Source organism: Symphalangus syndactylus, chromosome 16 (genome assembly GCF_028878055.3).
Source record: "Symphalangus syndactylus isolate Jambi chromosome 16, NHGRI_mSymSyn1-v2.1_pri, whole genome shotgun sequence".
Lineage (NCBI taxonomy): Eukaryota > Metazoa > Chordata > Mammalia > Primates > Hylobatidae > Symphalangus > Symphalangus syndactylus.
This window is the reverse complement of record NC_072438.2, coordinates 70,689,974-70,716,544: the sequence shown is the minus strand read 5'-3', so window position 1 is coordinate 70,716,544 and position 26,571 is coordinate 70,689,974. Positions and strand designations below refer to the sequence as shown.

Here is a 26,571-nt window from a genome sequence, read left to right as displayed (position 1 = left end):
GTGTGAATCACTGTGAACCCTGAAAATCACTATGGAACTGTCTCAACCACCACCCAGTTGCAACGGAATGTAGGCTTCGTAGAATACCAGGGTGGCAATGTCAAGGAATACGACTCCAGCTTAATTGTTTTGCCTTACAGACACACCTTGCCTTAAATATAAAGCTTCTATTCTGTGTCTGGATGCTCAGATTTCCAAATATTGCCCTGGCTCTTCCTTCAGCATGCTGGAGATCTGAAGCCCTGCATATACCCACCAAGAGGTACTAAGATAGCCAACACTTACTTCTACTTCTTGACAGAAGGTAGCATTGGGTCCATATTGTAGCTGGCACTGGTGGTGAACATCATAGATCACTCCGGGGGCAATGACCTTGGACTTCAAGCCTTTCTTTTTAGGTATGTCATCAAGACAGAACCCCCAGCCTCGGCTGAAAACAAGTTAACAGAAATGAGAGGAGTTGTTTAGGATTCCCTTCACCTTCAGCCTTTCATTCAACAGAAACTTCCCTCTGGTTTACTCTTTGTCCTTTAAGACAACTTTATTTTTTACAAGGCAGAGAACCCTCTAGGCCCATCGGGGGGAGTTATTAAAGAAAATGAAATCATATCCCACAACATAAGCTTAGTTTATCTAGAAAATACAAGCCATGGTAAAATTAGAAAATCATTATCCTATTCTCAATGAGGTTTGAGTGACCACTCTGATCTCTGTTGGGTGTTCCTGACAGTTCCCAAGGACTCAATTCATAATTGGCTCATAAAAAGCTATTTTGGGGCAGGAGCAATCTCGGATGGGACAGGATACTCACCTGCCTGTGGCCAGAGGGCAGAGCCCATCTAGACCTCAGGATCAGAATGCAGAAGTGAAATCCGCCCCTTCTGCTGCCACCCTGACACGGTGGCCTGTGGGATGGAACCCAGCCTTTTCCAGGCATCAGCTTCTCTGTGTAAAACTTAATGCAGCTTCTGATTTAAAAAGACCCAGGTGAGGGCATCACAAGACACTGTCACTTACTCCAAGAAGCGGGTGATGTACTCCTCGCTGCACTTGGACCATGTCAGCGGAGTGGGATCGTACTGGAGCTGGCGGGACATGATGTACGGGTGTCTGCCCACAGGCTCACAGTCATTTTCTTTCCCATCATGCTGGATGCCAAAGCTGGCAGGGAGGAACCAAGCACAAGAAGAGCCAGCAGGCAGGCATTAAACAGGAAGAAAAATCATAGTTTCCCTAAGAGCATAATAACTCACAGAGAGCCACATTTGTACAGAAGGCAACTGTTTGCAAAGTGAGACTTTGAAGTTGGAGGGGCATAGCTAATTTTCAAACGAAAAAGTACGGGGAGCATTGTAGGCATGCTTTACCTCAAATATGCATCCATGGGAGTCACGCAGCTAATTCAGAAACTTCTGCTTGGCAGAAGGCTAAGAGGTCTGTCTGGCTTTCTTTCTATGAATCAGGAGTCAGGAAGGCAAATCCTGCCCCCAGCTATTTGCTTTCTCCTGCTGCAGCAACCACAGTGCACAGCACAAAAGAACAAAACCTTTCTTCTCGCTTTTTGTCATAATTTAAGAGGCAGCATGAAAGGAGAAGCCTCTGGGAGACTTTGTCAAAGTCTACAAGCTTTGAGGGATTGATGTCTTTCTACTATTGCTACAGGAGTCCTCCTAATTCAGTGGTAAAAGCAGGATTTTTAAGACAGATGATCTGTATTTGAACTCCAGCCTTGCCACTTAAATGACCTGTAAATTATTAAAACTTGCCTCATTTTCCTCTCCTAGAAGATGGGGTAGTCATCCTAGTGCTACAATGAGATCTGAATAGAACAAAGTTTGAAAACCACTTAACAGGGTACCTGGCAGATAATAAGGGCTTCACAAATGATAGAATATATTTTTAAAAATTCTTGTTTTCTTTTTATCATGATCTAGCTTATTTTCCTTTTCCATATGAAGAAGTTTAGACTTTGAGATTTGTCAACAGTCATATAGCTTGTTAGTGGTAAAACTAGGTTTCAGACACAGATCTTTGTGCTCCTAACACAGTGCTCTTGTCCGTGTGTCACTTGGTCTGTTCCCTGACCTTCCGCTGCCAGGGCTGACCCAGTGAAGCAGCCTTCAAGGGCCTTGAAGAGCTTAGCCATCCACCATGGCACGGTGGTGCCTGGGGAAGAAGACAACTCAGATGCCTTTGTTTATAAGCCATGTTCTCAAGATCACCCAAAGATGCTTTCTGAGATTCCCAGAACTCTCTCCACTGGGGTGGACTTTGAGACACTAGACATTTAAACCTGGAGACATTGGCTCACATTTCTAAACCTGTATGACCTTTTACTCTTTGTAGTGAAATTCAACTCCTCTGACCGGGAGGCTCATATCCAACTTTAATGAAACCTTCTGATGATAATTAGCAACTCTTGCTGAGAAGAGTCTTTGGGGGATTTGGAGATTTTCTTGTATTTTCACGCATTATGGTATTATCAATGTACTTAACAAACTCTAATCACATTCCACACGAATATAAAACTCACAAAGGAGTCAGAGAACTAATGTACAAAGCTCTTACCATACACCCACAAAGAATGCGGTTCAATGAAAGCTTCCTTCTGAGCAGCCTTTCCCTAGCCTGTTACAAATCCAGCCCCACCCAGATCATGAAGTACTCTACAAGTCTGACTGTTCAGTAGTTAAAATCCTAAACTGCAAGCAAGGCTTTAAAAACCTACATGAATAATGATCTTCTTAGCTGTGGATATGTCGATACACCAAGACATATAATCTAGGGACCTCACAAATGGATTTTTAAGTTTTCTCTCAAAATAAAAGTAAAATTATTCACTTGGGTGACAGCACAAGTTACTTTCTCTTTTGCATTATACACAATCAGTGATGAAACAAAGTGTGCAAAAAACAAAGGGATATCTTTGTTATTAAACTATGATGGGTGTCTTCTTGGGATATTGTTTTATTATATTTTTCTCCTTATGGTCTGTCCCAGGCCATTTCATTGATCTTTCCAATGTTTCTCAGTTTGGTCCACAGCTAATTAGAATTATATAGCTAAAAAAGAAATACCTGAGAGGCACTTAACAGTTTTTTTCTATTTATTTTTATAGGTTTGGGGGGTACATGTGCAGGTTTTTTACATAGCTATATTGCATAACACTGAGGTTTGGGCTTCTAGTGTACCCATCACCCAAATGGTGAACGTTGTACCCAGTAGGTAACTTTTCAACTCATTCTCCTCCCACTCTCCCCAGCTTTTGGAGTCCCCAGGGTCTATAATTTCCCTCTGTATGTCTGTACATACTCATTGTTTAGCTCCCACTTGTAAGTGAGAATATGAGGTATTTGATTTTCTAAGTTATTTCACTTAGGATAATGGTCTTCAACTCCATTTATGTTGCTGCGCAAGACATGATTTTGTTCTTTTTTATGGCTGTGTAGTATTCCATGGTCTATATATACCACAGTTTCATTATCCAATCATCTGTTGGTTGATTCCTTGACTTTACTATTGTGAATAGTGCTGCAATAAACATATGAGTGCAGGTATCTTTTTTACACAATAATTTCTCTTCCTTTGGGTACCTAACCAGTAGTGGGATTGCTGGGTCAAATGATAGCTCTGGTTTTAGCTCTTGAGAAACCTCCATACTGTTTCCCATAGAGTTTGTGCTAATTTATATTTCCAACCACAATGGTGTATAAGCATTCTCTTTTCTCCACATCCTTGCCAATAGCTGTCAATTTTTGATTTTGTAATAATACTCATTCTGATTGGTGTGAGATAAGTACCTCACTGTGGTTTTAATTTGCATTTCTGATAATTAGTGATGTTGAGGATTTTTTATATGTTTATTGGCCATTTTTGTGTCTTCTTTTGAAAAATGTCTGTTCTTATCCTATTCCTATTTTTTAATGGAGTTTTTTCTCTTGTTTAGTTGTTTGAATTCCTAATAGATTCTGGATATTAGTCCTTTGTCAGATGTATAGTTTACATATATTTTCTCCACTCTGTAGGTTGTCTGTTTACTCCATTGATTATTTCTTTTGCTGTGTAGAAGCTTTTTTGTTTAATTAAATCCCATTTGGCTATTTTTTGTTTTGTTGCATTTGCTTTTGAGGTCTTAGCCATAAATTCTTTGCCTGGACCAAAACTCCAAAAGAGTTTCTCCTAGGTTTTCTTCTAGGATTTTTGTAGTTTCAGGACTTACATTTAAGTCTTTGATCAATCTCGAGTTAATTTTTGTATGTAGTGAGAGAGAGTGGTCCAGTTTCTTTCTTCTGCGTGTGGCTATCCAATTTTGCCAGCACCATTTATTAAACATGGTGTCCTTTCCCCATTGTATATTTCTGTCAACTTAGTCAAAGATCAGTTCTCTCATTGCATATGGGGTCCCCCACTTATACAATGATGTTACTTGTAAATAGGGATAGTTTTGTTTCTTTCTTTCCCATATGTATGCTTTTTATTTCCTTTCCTTATCTTACTGTACTGGCTGCAACTGTTAGTACTATGTTGAATAAGAAGTGGTGAGAATGGACATCCTTGTCTTGTTGTTGATCTTAGGGGAAACATATTCAGTGATTCAGCATTAAGCATAATATTAGGTTTAAATTTTTGTAGATGTTCTTTATCAAGTTGAGGAAATTTCAATTTCTGAGTGTTTTTTATGATGAATGGATATCAAATTTTGTCAAATGTTTTATCTACTAAAATTAATATTAATATAATCGTGTGGTTTCTCTTGTTTAGCCTGTTACAATGGTGGATTATGCTGATTTTCAAATATTGAGCCAGCCTTGTATCCCTGAAATAAATTCCACTTGGTCATTGTATCTAATTCTTTTTTTCTTATATTGCTGAATTCTACTTGCTAATATTTTGTTAATTTTTTTACATCTATATTCATGAAGGATATTGTTCTTTAGTTTTCTCTTTTGCATTGTCTTTGTCTGAAATTGGTGCCAGGGTAATACCAGCTTCATAAAATGAATTAGAAAGTTTTCCCTTCTCATCCACTTTATTTGGTTTATGATTCTCGGTTGTTGACAGGTCTTTTCTTTTAATATTGAAAAATATTGCACCACTTCTTTGGGCTTCTGTTGTTTCTGATGAGAAATCCACTGTCACTCAAATAGTTTCCCTCCTATAGATGGGGTATCATTTCTCTCTTGCTGCTTTCAAGATTTTCCTTTCTCTTTAGATTTCAGAAGTTTAATTATGATAGGCCTGGGCATGGATTTTCTTTGGGTTTAACCTGGTTGAGTTTCTCTCAGCTTCTTAAATATGTAGGTTTATGTCTCATCCAATCTGCAGAATTTTCAGCCATTTGTTCTTTGAGCACTTTTTCAATGCCATTGTCTTTTTCCTCTCTTTCTGAGGCTCCAATGACATGAATATAAGATCTTTTGTTGCATTCTCACGGGTCTCTGAAGCTCTGTTCAATTTCTTTTAGTCTCTTTCTCTTTTGTTTACACAGATTACATAATTTCTATTGTTCTATTTTCTAGGTCATTAATTCTTTCCTCTGTCTCATCCATTCTACTGTTGAGCCCTAGTGTTCACTGAGCTTTTTATTTACATTCTTGCATTTTTCAGTTCTACATGTTTGACTCTTCTTCATGTCTTTCATTTCTTAGCTGACACATTATTTTTTCATTTGTTTAAAGGTTGTTGGTAATTGCTTATTTAAGCTTTTTTCACCACGGCTGCTTTGAAATATTTATCAGCTAATTCTAAAATCTGTCATCTCTTGACATTCTTTTTTTTCATTCAGTTTGAGATATTCCGGTTCTTGGTATAACGAGTGATTTACATTGAAACCTGGAGGTTTTTATATTATGTTATGGATATTATTTAAATCTTCGCTTTTAGCTTGCTTTTCTGACACTACTCTGGAGGGGAAGGGAGTGGGGCCACTGTTTCATTACTGCCAAGCCTCTATAGATACCTGAGTTGTCAAAGGGATGGCTCCTTGTTACTGTTTAGGGGTGGATGAAATTTCTGGCTCCCCATGTAATCTGTCCTGACACCACAGGGGTGGGGCTAGGGGAGCCCTCATTACTGGCCTGTAGGGATCAAAGTCTTAGTCCCTAACTGGTCTTTTTGACACTACCCAAGTAGTGGTGTTTGATGCTTTGTTATAGCTTCACACAGATGCAAGTCTAGGCTTCCCACCCAAGACTTTGCTAGCATAGAGCCACAGTTTTACAGTTTTTTCTTTCCTTTGCTGTTCACCTGGAGTAGAAGAGTTACTGTCTAAAATTTTCTGTCTTGTTAGACTGTCCCTTTCCTACTCCTTTGGATAGAGAGAACAGGCGTAAGTGGGTGATTTTGTGTGTGTGTATTTCCAGGTTGTTGCCATCATCAGTTCCAAGTCTGGCATATAAGAGAGGAAAGAAAAGCCAGGGAATTCACCACCATGTCACTCTTCAGGTTCTGTGGTCCTCAGCCTGTCTTCCTTCTCTCCATCTTTCAGTCTTCCTATGTTTGTTTTCGATATAGTGTTCAGTGTTTTTCATCATACTTAGTAGAAGGCATATGGAAAAGTATGTATATTCTATCTTCCATGACTTATAACTTTTTAAGGGGCAGCATTTAATGCCCCTGAGTAAGCTATTGGTAACAGATGCTACTGGTACCTGTTCATAGACTCACCACTAGCTGCCTTCCAGCTGCTAGTATATGCATCTCTTTACCTGGGATTTCTCCAGAGCCAAATTAGACTGCTCTGCTGAAAGTATCAAGGAATTATTAATAACAACCTCTGGGAACAGCCTCTAACCAACAACTTAAGGGTGTTGGTATATAAAACAGCCCAGTTCTTCTCACCTTGGGTAGGGTAACTCTGAAATGTGTGTTGTATATCGTTCTCAGAGTTTGTCCATGGGATTAAGGTTCAACCGCTCAGAGTGGAAGCTGAGATAATGAACTGTTTATTGTCTACCTTCCCTGTTCTGTTTTACACCCTACTTCCCTACTGGTATTTCCTTTACCTTCCACATAAATTAATTGCTCTCAAATCCTTGTCTCGGGGTTGACTTTTTTTTTTAAGTTTTATTTATTTATTTTTATTTTATTTTATTTTATTTTACTTTAAGTTCTGGGATACATGTGCAGAATGTGTAGGTTTGTTACATAGGTATACATGTGCCATGGTGGTTTGCTGCACCCATCAACTCATCATCTAGGTTTTAAGCCTAGATTATGCATTAGGTATGCCCCGAATGCTATCCCTTCTCTTTCCCCTGAACCGCGAAAGGCCCCAGTGTGTGATGTTCCCCTCCCTGTGTTCATGTGTTCTCACTGTTCGACTCCCACTTATGAGTGGGAATATGAGGTATTTGGTTTTCTGCTCCTGTGTTAGTTTGCTGAGAATAATGGCTTTCTGAATAAACTCAAGGACGGTTCTCTAGTTCTGCCTTCAATGTTCTTTAATTCTTTTACTTAGAAACTTGATATTTAGTTAAACAGGTTTTTTTTAGGAGCTAGATCCTCACTTTTTTCCTGCATAATTTGAAATAGAACAATAATAACAACAAAAGTAGAGGATAAAGAAACCTTATAGTAGTTTTATTTCCACAATGCATCAGATAGTTCTGAATGAGTGTTCGGTTTAACCTTACTACAATATCAAAGTGATTCAGGTAGTGACTCAGTTCTAGTCTGTTAAATAATCCACCACTCCCAATAACTACTAAACATCTACCACTATTTGTTTTTAAGTGTTCAGGGAAATTGTGCCCAAGTAATGTTACCATGAGGTTCTTAACTTTATTAGAGAAAATTTGAAATCTGAAAGGAGGATCATACTTGCCCTTAGCTTTGTTTACTTAGGTGGCCTTCCTTACAGAGGTCATGTGTCCATGCCCAGGAAGTTAAGTCAATGATTGCCTCAAAAATTGGGCAACATTGCTTTTGAAGGACATATTTAACATATTTATTGTTACAAGATCATGTCGAAATTGAGGATAGAAAGAACCCATCCTTGGAACACAAAAAGTGAGGATTCGAGAATGTTTTTATCAAGCAAAGTCTTTTCCACTCCTCTTTGGTTTGAGTATACCATTGTTGGGATGGCTTGAGTGATAACTTCTCAGTTTGACCAAGTTACAGTCACCTAGCATTGTTTGGCCAGCAGGTACTGTTGACAACAATGTCTTGACTGAAGGCCACAGGGGCCATGTCCTTCCACATATCAGAACTGGGGACTCCTGTCTGTTTGCGCGTAACAATAACTTAACATTTTGCCAGGTTTTATTATCGACATGCCAACAACTACGGCCTAGCCTTATCAAGATGGCCAGCTCCCCTGTATCCCTAATTATTATTTAATGAAAGCAAGTCACTTAGCTTCTCTATCTCTGAATTTTTGACAACTAAGGATACGGGAATATATCACATTTATAACCAAGGCTTTTTTGGTGAGAATCCAATAAATCACCTTAGATATTGCTTAGTTCAACCTACTCATTTTATAGATGAGGAAACAGGTATAGAGTGGTGAAGGGAATTATCTAAGGTCATAATATTGGTCAATAGAAAAGTCAGAACAACAATTCTCTTTCTCCAGTTCTCAAGGCAATGCTCTGGCTTTATAATGTAGGTAAAATTGTTTTAGAAAGTCCAAATGTTATATTGGAAAAATGGTGAGCAAGCCGAAACTGGAGAGGCCAGGCCTGGAATAATTCAGTCTCCGGTGTTTTTTCCAATCTTGCCTCTTTTCTAGTTGTGCACTAAGAATATTCCCCAGCATTTTTCCTTCTTCAAAGGGAGGAGATCCAGGCTGATGAATACATGACAGGCAGGGGATATAACTCAGCTGTTCATGTGCCTCCCCACACAGTTTCCTATTAGTATGATGCTCTCTTATTTGTGGTTAGCAAATATAACAGCAAATAAAGTTACAAATAAGCTAAGATCTTTCCTCCATGGAAACCTCTGATATCTGGTGAATTCAGAATCTCATTATATCTTCACTCAAGCCTTCTGAAACCTGCCTTCAAGGAATTCACCTAATGAAATTCAAACAATTTTGTGAACAACTTAGACATCCAGTTAACTGGTGTTCATGTTATAGTCTTTCCAAATTTACAGCAGTTTTCCATTTTTTATTTATTCCATGTCCTCCTTTAATAAACATAAGTAAAATGGGACTAACAGTACTATCTATTTCAAAAGGTTGTTAAGCAGGTCCAATGATGCAATAAAAAGCACAATGGCACAAAGTAAGGTGCAAAAATGTTAGGTTTTGTGGCTTTTTAGTGATATTAACATTATCATTTCATAAGAACTAACCAAGGGTTATTCCTCAATTAAACAACTGAGTTCAAGCTTATCTCTGTCCTTCCTCCATTCTAATCCAGAGAACTGGAGTGGCCTATTTGGTTCTGTGATGTGTGTGAGTATACATGGTCTGGGCAGTGGAGACATTGGAGCCTATGAGGTGTGTTACTATCCCCACTTTACAGATGAAAGCAGAGGTTGAGGAGGGTGAGTCACAAGCCACAGTATAATCTGAGTTTCCTGACCCCCAATTTGAGGTGTGTTCCATTCTGTCTGCTGATATTGACACACGAATATGGTGAGCAGACCTCCCTATCATTGGCCATTTACCTGTGTCCTAGCTCATGGGCAATTGTGAAAGCCAGAGGGAGTCCCGAATCTTCATTGATGTTACAACTGCGGTGAGGCTGACACATTCCTGAAAGGTGAGACAGGCCCAGGGTCTCACAGGGGCGATTGAAACCAGCACAGATGTCCTTTCTGAAAGCAGAGAATAGAGAAGCTCAGGCGCCCAAAGGAACATCTGGAAAAACCTCCTGGAAAAAAATCTGGGTATAAACTCACATTCCGTATGGTCTGTAAAGTATGCTTGGCATTTTTTAAAAAGTCTACATGAATGTAGGCAGCAATTTTGAATTCATTGAGATGATTCTGATTTTACCTTTTGATTACTGAATTTCACCAACACAGAATGTGGGAAAATGTAGCAAATGTGTTATTTTGAGTTTATTTTGCTCTGGGTCTCGGGAGGTCAAATTACATGATTTGGCCAACAAAAGACTTTATTGAAAACTCAAGTTAATTTGAACTTTTAAATAGGGAAGGAACAATCAGCAGGGACTGGAGTTTTTCAAATATGAAAATCCTTTTTAGTCTTTCTGAGGTCTGTGTTCGAAACTCATCTAAGAACTTCCTTTTCCCATTCATGAAAAAGATAGTTGGTCCCATCAACCTATCCAGAGATCTAATACTTGTCTATCCAGCCCCATTCCACTAACAATATTGCATATATGAGAGAATGCATGCCTGCGTGTGCATGTACACCTAGAATCTCAGAAAATACTAATTATGGCTTTTAAATAGAAAAAACATGCTCCCATAAACTGGTAGAGATTATTTCAATCACGGACAAGAGTTTTCAAAGAGTCATTAATTAGTCACTAGGTTTTCTTTAGCACAACAGGAGATCTTTGCCAAGAGTGACTAGCAGCAATGGCCACCATGTTGTGAGCTCTAGTTAATTGAACACCAGCAGCTAACGGGGTTTGTGTGGGCACCATTTCTAGCAACAAATGGTCTCCTGCTTTTTGCATCCGTTGGGCCACCGAAAAGATCCAGACTTTGAGAACCCATGTGAAGCTTCATTCTCCAGGTGGCAATGGCTGGGGTAATAGGACAGGAGAGAGCAGGCCCAGTCTCAGCACATGCACCACAAACTCAAATCCGCACTCTCACTAGCAGCAGCAGTTACTGGGGGTTCAGTACTGGAGAGCGAGATTATACAGCCCAGTCATTTACGTAACTTCTAGGTCTGTAAGAGAACTAAGCACTTTTCTACCCCTGCTGCAGAATGCACTTGTTATTACTTCATTCAAAAAGTCCAGGTCTGCGTGAAGCTGCTGGAAAAAGATGAATGGTGCTCATTGCTGATCCCCTGACTTTCTCATTTTGATATGGCAGGAGGTCAGGCACATTAAATACTAATTATAAGTGCCTCTGAAGTGTCCAGCACTAAAGAAAAAAGCGGCTAACAAAAGAATTATAGGAATATCGTTCTTACAGGCAAGCAGCTTAAGCTCTACTTCTACCATGCACTGGGGCCACTATGTAACAGAAAATATGTCTTGGCTTGCAGCAGCCACTAGCTGCACATGTGGAACCCACATTGGGTGTGTTCCAGGCCAAATCCTCCGTCTACTGAATACTGTTCTGTAGAGAACTCTGTTAATGTGGATCTCAGCATAGTCTCTCAGAGGCAAAGCTCAGTCTCATACCTCCCTCCCTTCGTGATCCTACCTATCTTTTCAGGCAAGTGGTTTCCAATGAGGGTGGGTGATTTTGCTCTTCACCCCCTCCTAAGGGACATTTGGCAATGTCTGGAGACAGTTTCAGCTGTCAGAGCTCGGAGGAGAGTGCTACTGACATCTCATGGGTAGAGGCCCGATATGCTGCTAAATGCCTTACAATGCACAAGATAGGCCCAACAACAAAGAATCATCAGCCCCAAATGTCAATAGTGCTGAGGGTGGGAAATACTGCTATAGAACTTGAAATGCTCTCCACTGTCTAGGAGCTGTTGAGGTTCAACACACTTTTATGCAAACAGACCCCTGTCCTAAGGAAGGAAAGTGACTATAAGAAAAAAAGGAGAGCAGATCCTTCGTATTCATATTGGGTAACAGCCAAGGGTATGGCTGTTGGGGTCAAACTACCTGGACTTAAGTCCCAATTGTACCCTTTAACAGCAATGAGATTTTGGGCAAGAGTCATAACCAAGGCTCAGTTTCCCTACATGTAAAATATGAATGATTAATAGTAGCCAACTACCAGTGTCCTTGTGGGAAGTAAATGGAACAATGGCTGTTCTAATAGACATAGCACAGTGCCTGGCCCATATCAAACATTTCACACATGTAAGCTATCATCAACTCACTCATTTCTTCAGGTGAGAATGACAGGAGCATCTGATTCTGCTCTCAGGGGAAGGAAAGACTTTCTGAGACACAATTTAGTGGGCAATGTCATTCCCTGACTCTGGGGTTCTTCCCTACAGAAGTTTCTGTCTGAGCGAAGCCTTCACCTGGCCTCTTGACAAGGTCCTTGGTGTCCCCAGGCTGTCTGCTAGCTCCCCAGAGTCCCCGTGCTTACATTCCACACCCAAGCTATTTCCCAGGGGAGCTACTGATCAACCCAAGGTGTCTTAGAACCGAATGAACCTACTGTTACAGGCTTATGTCAAAAACTTCCTGTGGGATACATTCACATTTAACCAGCGTTTTAATACCTTCACTCAAAAGAGTGATTCTGATGACTGGAGTTTTGGATCAGGGCAAGGTAGACATTTGGATAGGGTGGGGGCTGATTATCCTTCCTTGTAGGGATTCTATGCATTGAGATGATCTTATCACAGGGACAGATCACAGGGCCAAAATGTTCATGGGCAGCCTATCGTCCAAAGGGACAGTGCACACCAAGGGCCTTTCAGTGCTTGAGGTTCTCTGTGGTTGAAGGGCAGGGCCAAGAGGCCTCCTTTACTATACATCCCTGGACTTCTGGACAAATAGGCGTAGGGAGCCCAAGAAGAATTTACTTTACCCCATTCTAATATAAGCCCTTCTTTCATCTAGATTAAAATAGTGCCTAGTATATAGTAGGTGCTCAATAAATATTTATTGAATCAATGAGCAAACATAGCCTTCAAAGAGCAAGAGTTGATCAAGAAAGTTCATTGGATTTTTACAGCTATGAATCCTGGAAGGTTTGGTGGTTCTTATTAGCACTATAGGCTCTATTTGTGATTAGAACAAAATGATATTTTCATGGGAGTAGAAGGGAGAAAGGTGTAACCAAACCAGTCTGCCTACTCAGTGGGGTCCTGCTCCCCATATCCTATCCTCAACATCAAACAGTTAAAAGGTGTACAGATTTCTGTAAAGATATTTCATGTTTCTACATTGGAGAAAAATAAAATAGCAAAGGATTGGAAATCCCACTGGTTAAAAGTAACAAGAATCTTTAATGAGGCTCTGCAAACAAGCTTCCTGCTTGTTTATAGAGTTACATGAAGAAACCAGTTTTAAAAATGAAATCATCAGTGGGATAGGAAAGAGGTATGCATTTTGCCAGCAGATGCAGTTTATTAACAAGGAGAGCTTTATTGTATTAGCAAGTTTGTTAAGCTGTTTCCTCTACTGATAGGGAAGTCAGGAGTTGACTAGATCAAAGACACTGTCTTTACAAGAGCAGCAAAGAATAGTGAGAATGTCATGGGTTTGAATACCTGGTAAGCCTTTCACCTGCCAGCCCTCCCTGCTTTACTGCCCCTGGGTTCCATGTAGTCTCTGGTGTACCTGGTGAGAAGGACAGCCACGTCATGATGAACAGGATTGAGGTCACTCTTGGGATTGATACTCTTCTGCCACTTGCAGAAGCTAGACAGTGTCTTCTCTGCATGATGAACTATTTTCAGTCCTTGCTGGAGAAGGAAGAAGAAGAGATTAGCATGAGTGAGCTCACTGTGGTCAGGGACCATTGCATTAGGCATTCGTCTCCAGAGGCGTCCAAGTGAGATGAATTCAGGGTGAGGGCATCAGACATTTGGCAGTCATGTGGCAGAGGCCAACTGACTCCTCTTGACTAATCTTCTGCCTTAAACACTCCCACTCTAATGACCTCCACTAGAAGAACCTGAAGGGAAAACTCCAAGACAGAAATTACGACTGGGACAAGCAGCCCTTGAAGAAAATTTTAAAATATGTTAGCAATAACCAAAAGCTATTTGAAGGTCTATTTCTGTGTCTCTCTGCATCCTAAGCCAATGCAATATCGAAGAGGCATTTTTATTTCTAATGCAAAATAAGAAGATTTTCAACAAACGTTTTTTCTTCTCATGAGACATCCTGCAGGGCTAGGGTTGCGCTGGATGTTTTCTAACACTTGAATTTTATCTTGGTTTGACACCCATGGGTGAAGGACAGTGGATGACATAATCTCTCCAGGCTGCTGACCAGTTAGGAGAATTGGTCACCTGACAGCAAGTAGGATGCTGTAGCAGATGCCCCCAGCTTGCAGCTTCAAGGGCTTCTGAGGCCTATGCCAGCCCTGTGGCATCCGCTTGACTGGTAGCTACTACTGGGGCTAGGAGGGGAGGGATTACTCCAAATTACCTGGATGAACACTTGTTGAATGGGGAGAAGAAGAAAGACATAATCAGCTCTTTAAGGGCTCTGTTTTAAGTTGAATTTCCAAAGGGGAAATTACTTTCCCTTGCCTCATTTCTTTGGGGCCTCCACATAGAGCCATCCCTGGTACAGGATGGATTCCACCAGGAGGATGACTAACCTCCACTGGCTCACTCTCATCTGAGCCTTGCTCTGGGCTCAGTCCAAGAACTTCAGGACAGTCTCTGCATCAAATTATGAGCTTGCTTCTCTACCATTCTGTATTTTGCTGAGGCCCACACCCAAATCATAAAAAGCCTAAGGGGCTTCAGTTATGTGTTAGAGGCATTTTTAGGTATCCTCATCATAAGTAACTATTAAAGACCAGTCTCCTTTTGTGAAAACACCGAAAGGTGGCTCATCATGTGTTAAAAGTCACTGAGCTGCTCAGCATAAAGAATTTAGATGGAATAAACCGACTTCATTATTTAATAATCTTCATTGTTACATCATCCAGCAGAATGACATATGGTAGAGGAATTCTGGCGGACAAACTGGGAATGAGGGAGTCAGCCTCCAATTCAACCAGCCAAGCTGCTGCTAGATTAACAGCCCTCCCTAGATGGGAGCAAACGTGCCCATCCATGACAAAAAAACTGGTCAGGTGGCATGAATCAGGAATAAACGGAAGGGAAAAGAGAAAAGGAAAGAAAAAAAGGAGGGAGGAAGGAAAGGGTGGAGAGAAAGGAAGGAAACATTTCTTGATCATTTACTATGTGCCAGATGCTTTTACATATGCTGTGTCTTTTAATTGCGTCTACTCAGTATTATTTGTAAAGAAGGCATTATCATTTTTATTTTATAATAAGGGAAATTAAATCTCAGAGAAGTGAAGAACTAGATCAAGTTCACTTAGCTCAGATATTGAGTCAAAGAATATAAGAGGCCGCGCACAGTGGCTCAAGCCTGTAATCCCAGCACTTTGGGAGGCCGAGGCGGGTGGATCACAAGGTCAGGAGATCGAGACCATCCTGGCTAACACGGTGAAACCCCGTCTCTACTAAAAATACAAAAAATTAGCTGGGCGTGGTGGCGGGTGCCTGTAATCCCAGCTACTCGGGAGGCTGAGGCAGGAGAATGGCGTGAACCCGGGAGGCGGAGCTTGCAGTGAGCCAAGATTGTGCCACTGCACTCCAGCCTGGGGGACAGAGAAAGACTCCGTCTCAAAAAAAAAAAAAAAAAAAAAAAAAAGAATATAAGAAAGGTTTCTAGATAAAACTTGGAGTTGCAGTTGGTCACCAACCTCACTGGGAAGGTGCCTCAGTTCCAGCTCCTTCAGACAGGAAGGCATGTTATCACATAAAACATCAACTATGATCAGATATTTTTCTGGTCTGTTTTTAACCCTACATTTCTTTGTTATGTTTTGGGAGAGGTCTCTTAGAGAACACTCATTAATTTAACATTACCATTTACAATTACCAATAGTATTACCACTTATAATTGTTATAAAAAGTGAAATACTTAGGTATAAATTAACAAAACATATACAGGATCTGTATCCTGAAAATTATAAAATCCTGCTTAAAGAAGTCTAAGACCTAAGTCAATACAGAAACATACTGTGTTAATGGATTTGAAGATTCAACATAGTAAAGACATGATCTATTCTCCCAAGCTATGAATGTATAGCTTTAGTGCAATTCCTATCAAAATCTCAGCAACTCTGTTGTAGACACACACAAGCTAATTCTAAAATTTATATCAAATTTATTAAAAAAGTTCCAGGCCTTGGATTAGCTAAAGCAATTCTGAAAAAAGAAAAATAAAGTGGAATGTATCACTTTACCTCATATTAAGGCTTACTATATAGCTATAATAGTCAAGACAGTGTGCTATAGGTGCAGGGATAGTCACATAGATCAATGAAACAGACAGGGAACCCCAAAAGTGACCCACCTAGATATGCCCAACTGATTTTTGACAAAGATAAAAAAGCAATTCACTGAAGGAAAGATAGCCTTTTCAACAAATTATGCTGGATAGCAAGAAAACAAATAATCCAATTGAAAAATGGGCAAAGGACCCGAATAGGTATTTCTCAATGGAAGACATACAAATGGCCAACAGATATACATATAAAAAGTCAACATCACTTATCATCAAGGAAATGCAAATTAAAACTATAATATGATACCATCTCATACCTGTTAAAATGGCTACTATCAAAAAGATCAAAGATAAGATTTGGAGAGGTTGTGGAGGAAAGGAAACCATTGTACACTGTTGGAAGAAATGTAAATTAGTAGCCATTATGGAAAACAGCATGGAGGTTTCTCAAAAAATTAAAAAAAGAACTACTGTATGATCCCAGAATCCCACGGGGTATATATCCTAAGGATATACAATCAGTAAGTCAAAGAGATACCTGCCATGTTCACTGCAGAATTATTCACAATAGCAAGATATGGAATCAACCTAAGTGCCCATAGACTGATGAATGGATAAAGAAACTGTAAGATATACATATCATATACATTCCATTATTTATATGGAACAAATGTGCCCACTCAACATAAAAAACTGGCCAGGTGGCATGAATCAGAAATAAAGGGAAGGGAAAAGACAAGGGAAGTATATATATATAAAATGGAATACTATTCAGCCTTAAAAGACAAGGAAATACTGCCATTTGTGACAACGTGGATGAACTTTGAAGACATAAGTGAAATAAGCCAGGCACAGGAAGACAAATACCACATGATCTCACTTATGTGGAATCTAAAAAAAGTAAAACTCAGAAGCAGAGATCAGGGGCTGGGGGAAGAGCTGGAAGAGGTTTGTCAAAGGATTCAAAATTTCAGTTTAGATAGGAGGAATAAGTTCAAGAGATCTATTGTACAACATGCTGACTGTCGTTAATAATGATGTACTGTACTGTATACTTGAAAATTGCTAACAGAGTAGATTTTTAAGTAGTCTCATCACAAAAAAGTAAGCATACAAGGTAATGTATGTGTTAATTAGCCTGATTTAGCCATTCCACCATGTACACATATTTCAAAACATGTTGTACACCAAAAATAAATACAATTTTTGTCAATTAAAAATAAATTTAAAATGTATAAGAGAGAAAGAGAGAGATCAAGAAGAGGGGCCTAAACCAAAGCCAAAGCCATGAGCAACGGCCAAGAATTACACAAAATGTGAGAGAAAGACTTCAGGTGGAAACCACAGATGTTGTGCCGAACCTCTATTAACCTCATCAGGTTCAAGAGGCTGAAGAAGAGACCCGAGGCCAGCAAATGAGATACAGGGTTTTATTAGGGGCTTATGTGATGGGGAGAGGGTCCAGTGGTGGGCTGGACAATATATCTGCCTTCCCACCATCGATCCCTCTGCCTCCCATAAAGATTTATGGGGATCACATCTCTCAGGGGGTAGATGAGGCAGGAAAATAGGGTCTAGAGGCAGGTAAAACATTCACACTTCGGCTACAACAGGAAATGTCCTCTCCATAGGGCATATGCCATAAATGACTTTGTAACTTTACTTCATCCTCTCCATTTACATAGGGCGTACCCCAAGTAACCAATGGAATCCTCTAAGGGGAATTTAAACTCCCCAGAATTCTGTAACAGGGCCTTTGAACCTCTAAGCTCAGTCCTGCTCCCACACTGTGGAGTGTACTTTCATTTTCAGTAACACCCTTCATTCCTTCCTTGCTTTGTTTGTGTGTTTTGTCCAATTCTTTAAGATGCCAAGAACCTGGACACCCTCCACCGTTAACATACACAGTCCAGTGGTGCAGGGCTGGCCAGAAAAACTACAACCACCTGACGACATCATGTGGTCTATATAGTATTTTCACTTAATAACCTCCTGCTAATAACCTCCACCTGGCAACCTTCATTTACTCCAAAACTCAGGGCCTCAATCCCCTGTATAGCCTGTGTTCCATAGGATAGGGGAGAGGCTCAGGTGTTTATCATAGATAAGGCACAAATCTCTAGCTTGTAACACACATTCAGGTGTATCTTCCATACAGGGTCTTTTTTTTTCTATTGAGACGGATTCTTTGTTGCCAGGCTAGAGTACAGTAGCACAAACTCAATTCACTGCAACCTCCACCTCCCAGGTTCAAGGGTTTCTCCTGCCTCAGCCTCCCGAGTAGCTGAGACTACAGGCGCGTGCCACCATGCCCACCTAGTTTTTGTATACTTAGTAGACACAGGGTTTCACCATGTTGGCCAGGATGGTCTTGATCTCTTGACCTCATGATCTGCCTGCCTTGGCCTCCCAAAGTGCTGGGATTATAGGCGTGAGCCACCACGCCTGGCCACCATACAGGGTCTTTTTAAGGATATGCTTAAATTATTGCTATTAGGTGTGTTTACTCTATACCAGATTAATCAGCTTTTTATATATGTGAGTCCCAGTGAGGTTCTACATAATAATAAATCCACATTTCATGCTTAGCACGTTATGGCTTATCAATTACTTCCACATACTTCATCTTATTTGATTTTGTGAACAACTATGTGAAGTATTACTAGTTAGGAGAGTGATGATTAACCCCTGTCTACTGATAAGAAGAAAGTTTACTTTAGTAATTAGAATTGATCACTAATGGTTTTCAAGTGGTAAAGCCACAAATAGTACATAAAACTTAAAGAGTTTTCACTTACTGAAGCCCCGTCTTTACTAAAAATACAAAAATTAGCTGGGTGTGGTGGTGCATACCTGTAATCTCCAGCTACTTGGGAGGCTGAGGCAGGATAATTGCTGGAACTCAAGAGGCGGAGGTTGCAGTGAGCCAAGATCACGTCACTGCACTTCAGCCTGGGCAACAGCGAGACTGTCTCAAAAAAAAAAAAAAAAAAAAAAAAGATTTCTCGCTTACCGAGACTCATACTTGAAAGAGTGAATATACAACCTCAATAATAGGAATAATTCTGTATGGTTGCAACTGGTTACACTATTGGTTGTATCTGTAGCATTTTTGGCATATTTGCATTTTCCATAGGTCCTCCATTATTTTATATGCACCTCAAAGACTATATTTTCTCTATAACTCTCTACTTTGCTCTGGTGGATGGGAGGATATTGAAGTCCTGCTGATGATTAAATAATCTGAAAACGAACTCTGTTTAGAGCCCCAATAGTGCCTAGCATGATTCTAAAACACCTTATGAATGACAGCACTCATTAAACCAAACACTTCTAAAGATAGGTAGATCATTAAATATCTATGTATCTTCTATCTTCTAAAAATAATTAGATAACTAAGGATCTCCTCAGTTCTCAGCCACATTCTCCTGACAGCTGTCATTTGAACTGGAATGGAACTTGGTACCAGTTAAAAAGTCATTCTGTATTAATTAGGCTACCAGACGCAAGATAGGGAAGCTCAAAGGCAACAGTTTTGGAAATCATTAAGATTCCAGAGCACCTTTGAAAGACTTTTCTCAATTAACTTCACCATACTACTGCACCTGCTTCCAATATCTTTCTATCCTAGCATTTGTTTTAATGTGCACAAGATACTAGGAAACAAACCTGACAAATCCTCACCTCAAGCAACAAGAAGTAAATGACACAGATACTCCTTGAGTTACAACAGGGTTATGTCCTGATAAACTTGTCATCAATTCAAAATATCGTAAGTCAAAAATGCAACGAATACTCCTAACCTACCAAATATTGTAACTTAGCACAGCCTACATTAAATGTGCTCAGAACACTTACATTAGCCTACAATTGGAAAAAAATCATCTCATACAAAGCCTATTTTATAATAAAGTGTTGAATATCTCATGTAATTTACTGAATACTGTACTAAAAGTGAAAAGATTATATGGGCACTCGAAGTATGATTTCTGCTGAATGCATATAATTTTCTCAAGTCAAAAAATCATAAAGGGAAACATTGTAAGGGGACACCTGTATTTGTGTTCTGATATTTAGTAGTCCTGGCATCTATTTTCACCTAGGGATCTGTTCCTTGATGATTGATCTACTGATTTACATTACAGTTAAATCTGCTTTGGAGGAATTTTTTTTTTCTTTATGAGGCAGGGTCTCACTCTGTCGCCCACGCTGGAGTGCAGTAGTGCAATCCTCCAGGGTTTAAGTGATTCTTGTGCCTCAGCTTCCTGAGTAGCTGGGACTATAGGCCTGCAACACCACATCCAGCTACTTTTTCTATTTTTCGGTAGAGACAGGGTTTCACCATGTTGGCCAGGCTGATCTCAAACTCCTGACCTCAAGTGATCCACCTGCCTTGGCCTCCCAAAGGGCTGGGATTACAGGCATGAGACACCACACCCGGCCTCTGGAGGATTCTAATCAGATACTTAGCTGATTTTTTCCTCCCTCTTACCTTGCAAGTCAGTCACCATTTATCAGACTTGTAACTTTCCCACTGATGACACAATCAAGTTCAGGACAAATATCTCGATTCAATAGCAACTAAAGTTCTCAATTTCTTTGTTTTTTTGGGGGAAATTGCAGACAGCAAGCAAAGTCAGCCCAAAATAAAAGGTGTTCAGACTAAAACAATAATGAAACATGCATTTTAATAAAGACATGTAAAGTAAGCCAAAAATAGGGATTTGCATTCATTTGAAAATAGAAAAACAGTGGTCTGAAAGTAATCAATACAATTAGTTAGCAGACATAAACTTTCGAACAAATAAAATTGAACATGTCTATGTTCAGCAAATCATAATTCTTTACAGTCCTTCCTGAATTATTATGGTTATTTCTAAAGCTATTTTCCATAATAGCGAATACTCTTTCTCCAGTCTTTCTCCTGTTTTCTACCACAGTCTTTTCTTTTGTTTGTTGCAATGATACCATCCAGTTCCCTAAAACTTTTGACAATGTTTCACGTTGCCCATGAGGATGTTGCCCATGGGGATGGGGAAGCTCTTACCCAAACCATATTCAATCTGTGAAACGCTCCACAATAATCCTGTACCCATAGGTAAAGTCCAAGCATCACGTAAAGTCCAAGCATCACGTAAAGTCCAAGCATCACGTAAAGTCCAAGCATCACGTAGGATATGTCATTAGTTCTACTGTGTGTGTTTATTGTGTGAATATCATGACCTGGGAATGAATTCCATTTGTTTTTGGAATACATCACTATATTTGCACTCTATAATGTAGTAGATCTGTTAAACTTTTACTTAAATTAATATTACACTTATTCTGCACTTCTTGAATATACGAGTTGAAGGCCAGAAGGTGTAGTATTAAAAAAAAAGGCAAAAGTCTTAGATTAAGAAATTCGTAGTGAAAAATTCAAATCCAGATAATAAAGCATTATTTGCATTTGGGAAAATAAATATACAGTGCTGGAGCAACTAGATATCCACAGACCAAAAACAAATAAATAGAGAGAAAGAAGAATTTCAATCTAAACCTCATAGCTGGTACAAAAATTAATTCAAAATGGATCATAGACTTAAATATAAAATGTGAAACTATGAAACTTCTAGAAAAAAAAAAGCATAGAAAATCTTAGGAACCTAGGGATAGGCAAAGAATTTATAGACTTGGCACTAATAACACAATTAAGAAAAGGAAAAATTGATAAATTGGATCACATCAAAATTAAACACTTTTGCTTTGAGAGAAACCTTATGAAGAGGATAAAAAGAGCTACAGTGTGGGATAAAATACTTGTAAACCACATATTTGACGAAGGACTTATATTTAAAATACGTAAAGAGCTCTCAAAACTCAACAATAAAAAAACAAACAATAAGAAAATAGGCAAATATCGTAAAGAGACATGTCACCAAGGAGGATATACAGATAGCAAATAAGCACATAAAAAGATACTCAACATGACTAGCTATCAGGGAATTGCAAGTTAAAACCACAATGATATATTACTACACATTTACCAGAATGGGTAAAATAGAAAATCATGACAACACCCAAATGCTGGTGAGGATGTGGTAAAACTGAATCATTCACTGCTGGTCAGAGTGGAAAATGGTGTAGTCATTATGGAAAAAGTTTGGTAGTTTCTTAAAAAAAAAACCACCTATGGGTGGTCGGGCGTGGTGTCTCACACCTGTAATCCCAGCACTTTGGGAGGCTGAGATGGGTGGATCACCTGAGGTCAGGAGTTTGAGACCAGCCTGGCCAACATGGTGAAACCCCATCCCTACCAAAAGTACAAAAATTAGCCTGGTATGGTGGCGGGTGTCTGTAATCCCAGCTACTCAGGAGGTTGAGGCAGGAGAATTGCTTGAATCCAGGAGTCGGAGGTTGCAGTGAGCCAAGATCGTGCCACTGCACTCCAGCCTGAATGGCAAAAGTGAGACTCTATCTCAAAAAACAAACAAACAAACAAACAAAACCCTACATAGGCAATGACCATATAACTTAGCAGTTACATTCCTGTGCCTTTATTCCAGAGAAGCGAGGACTTATGTTCACACAAAAACCTGTAGTTGAACGTCTATAGTAGTTTTATTCATAATAGCTAAAAACTGGAAACAACCCAAATGTCCCTCGGTGGGTGAATAGTTAAACAAATAGGTACATATAACACCACTCAGCAAAAAGGGGACAAACTCTTGATACACACAATTTGAATGGATCTCAAGAGAATTATGCTGAATGAAAAAAATCCAGTCTCAAAAGTTATATCTGGTATTATTCCATTTATATGACATTCTTGAAATGACAAAAATCATACAGATGCATTATCACAGAGCAGATTAGTGCTTATCAGGGATCAGGTAGGTAGGTGGAAGGGAAGTATAAAAGGTATGAAAGGGTAGCACAAGAGATGCTTGTGAGGGAACTGTTCTAATGTTAATTGTGGTGATGGTCACACAAACCTATATGTGTGACAAAAATTGCATAGAACTAAATGTATACACACATGATCATGCACATGCACACACCACTGTGTGCATCTGAAGGTAGGTGGAATTGTTGGACTATCACATTCTGAGTTGTCATATTGTACTAAGATTACACAAGATGTTACCATTAGGAGAAAATGAATGAAGGGTAATAGGAATTTCTCTGTACTATTTCTTACAACTGCATGTGAATGTACAATGAACTCAAAACAAACAGAAAAATACAAAAACACCTTAAAAATAACTGGTCAGGACCAAGGCTGGAGGGTTGCAATAGAAGATCTTATAATACTTTCTGGTACAATCCTATGCAGATTACTCACTGATTATATGTAAGAACTCATACCTTTGAATCAAAGGGAACCTGCAGTCTTTCAGACGAGTTACAGTGGGTAGGAAGAGCCCATGCACTCACACAACCGCACAACCACATACTCACATACCCATACACACCCACGTACTCACAAACACACACACATCCACCTACATACACACACACCCATATACATACCCACACACATCCACACACTCACATACCCACACACCCACATACTCACACACACACCCACATACATACACACACACCCACATACTCACATACACACACACCCACATACTCACATACACACACACCCACATACTCACATACACACACACATCCACATACATACACACACACCCACATACTCACATACACACACACATCCACATACATACACACACCCCACATACTCACATACACACACACATCCACATACATACACACACACCCACATACTCACATACACACACTCACATATATACAAACCCACATACATACACACACATCCACACTCATACACACACATATACACACCCCCACATACATACACACACATCCACACTCATACACACACATATACACACCCCCACATACATACACACACATCCACATACATACACACATACACACAGATCCACATACTCATATACACATACACCCACACACTCACATACACACACACACCCACATACATACACACAGATTCACATACTCACACACACCCACATACTCACATACACACCCCCACATACACACACCAACACATACTCATATACACACGGACCCACATACACACACATACATACCCACACATCCACATACATATACACACACACACATCCACACTATTCCACATCCACGCACTCACACATGGATACACTCTGCTAAAGTTCATTAAGATCCCTAATTAAATAGCCGTGAATATAAAAGCTTATTAGAGTTGAAGCAGCTACACAGGCAGAAATAGAGCTCTTGTTCTCCCTTAGCTCACAGAGTCCCTGGCAAGGGCACACTGTTGAAAGGGGGATTTTATTGGATCTGAAAAGCTCTACCTTTCAACATTGTCCTCTTATACATTGGCTTGAATCACCAGTTTGAAAATCTTACATTCCAATCTACGTGTGTCTGTTTAGAAAACGCGAATGTTTACAAAGGTCCAGTCTCCCACATTCCTGAACCAAATTCAGTGTCAGCAAGGACCCACCTTCATCGTTGTGGAGAAAGCAGAGTCATCTTCCAGATGTTGCATTCCAAATGCTGCCTCCAATGTTTTCATCATAATGAAGAGCCCATTTCCCTGAAGGGCCTCGGGAATTATGCATTTAATACTCTCATTTAAACAGTGAGGGACAGTATCTTAGCCAAGTCACAAAGCAGGCACTGGCAGAGCAGGGCTTGGAACACAGGTTTGCAGCTATGAGTTTAGGACTAGTGGTTTCCAAACTATTGAGGACTTCTCTAAACTCTGCTTTGAATAATTGGAAAGACTTAGTAATTAACCAATGAATGATTATGGCTTATTTCTACTCCTCAACCTCACAATCCCACCCTCAGTGAGGAGACAAACAGAAAAGCAGATAACCTCTTCTTTCGAGATTCTTACCTCTGTCCTCTTCTTACTCTTTGTCCACTTCCTGGGCTCCTCTGTGAGCCCTTCTTCTTCTGCCCTTCCTTTGGTCCATTGCTTAGTTCACTCTCAATCAGTCATATTTTTGGAAATCACTCCAAAATATGATAGTTGGCTCCCACATCTGTATCTCATTCCAAATCTCTCCGAGTTCAAATTTATGAACCTAAATCTCCTGATGGTCACCTCCACAGGTACTTTCAACTCAGCATCCCCAAAATCCTTTCCTCCCACTTTAACCTGCAATTCCTTCTGTGCCTTCTGTGGTTGCAGGAACCACTATCAACTCAGTTGCCCAATCTAGAAATGCCAGTGTCTTGTTAGCCCCCTCTCCTCCCATATCCTGCATCCCAATCTGTCATCATGTGCTGCTAATTTTACCTCCTCTACATCTTTTTTGTTGTTGTTGTTGAACGGAGTCTGGCTCTGTCACCCAGGCTGGAGTGCAGTGGCACAATCTCAGCTCACTGCAAGCTCCGCCTCCCGGGTTCATGCCATTCTCCTGCCTCAGCCTCCTGAGTAGCTGGGACTACAGGTGCCCGCCACCACGTCTGGCTAATTTTTTGTATTTTTAGTAGAGACAGGGTTTCACCATGTTACCCAGGATGGTCTCGATCTCCTGACCTCGTGATCCACCCACCTCGGCCTCCCAAAGTGCTGGGGTTACAGGCGTGAGCCACCGCGCCCGGCCACCTCCTCTACGTCTTTGCTACCTACTATCCTTAGCCCGAACCTTCATTTTATGCTTGGTTTACAATATCCAGGCCCTCTTCAAATCCATCCTCCTCACTGTTGGCAGGTGGATGAAAACAAAAGTCTGTCCATATCATGACCCATGGCTCAAGATCCTTCAAAGTCTAGCCTCCAGGAAGCTCTCCTTTCATTTGCAATCTCACAGTTTATGCTTTAGCAACAACTGCTTGTATTAGCACTCCCTCAGATCCCCCTCACATACTCCCACACACCTTCCTTTCTTCAAGATGTTCCCTCTTCCTAGATTGCCTTTTTCTCTTACCCCCTTTAACCCATTCAACCTCTATTCATTCTTTAAGATTTAATTTGGGAATTTCTAGGAAGCTTTCCCTGCCCGCTAGTCTGGTTTAGCTTCCTGTCAATATACCTTCTTCATACTTGGTTCACAGCCCTTGCTGTGCAAGGTTGTAATAATCAAATTGTATGCCTGCCTTCCTCTTAGCTCCTCCAGAACAAGAATTGAGGTTTATTCTTCTCCTTGTCTCAGGCACTGAATATATCCTCGTTTACAGCAGGTATACTGACTGACAAAACTGAGGATGCACACCACCCATGAAGGAAAGGAGAAAAGGGAGAGAATATATCCATTAGGCCAGAAAAAGTGAAGACTAGGTGAATGGGAGGTTTTGTGGTAAGTTAACAAATAGGCAAGTTCTCCTGTGGATTAGGGAAGGGGCAGTAAAGAGACCAGAAGTTTGAGAAATCAGTAGAAAATCTGCAATAATAATTCCAGTGCCTGTAACAGGAACTGCTAGTAGAAGATTCTACATGGGTGTCTCATGTTTCTGCACATCATCTGAGCAA

The 26,571-nt window shown here is 40.1% G+C and overlaps 1 protein-coding gene across 3 annotated transcripts in view; it reads right to left on the bottom strand.

The window, feature by feature from the left end:
• The window catches only part of ADAMTS12 (ADAM metallopeptidase with thrombospondin type 1 motif 12), a 367,651-nt gene that overhangs the window by 125,185 nt on the left and 215,895 nt on the right, over nt 1-26,571 (bottom strand). For all 3 annotated transcript variants that reach the window (XM_063619890.1, XM_055246206.1, XM_055246207.1), the window contains exons 6-9: nt 13,365-13,489; nt 9,625-9,774; nt 1,018-1,161; nt 286-430 (exon numbers count right to left, since the gene is read on the bottom strand). In XM_063619890.1, coding sequence (XP_063475960.1) covers nt 286-430; nt 1,018-1,161; nt 9,625-9,774; nt 13,365-13,489 — 564 coding nt within the window. The remainder of the gene's footprint in view (nt 1-285; nt 431-1,017; nt 1,162-9,624; nt 9,775-13,364; nt 13,490-26,571) is intronic.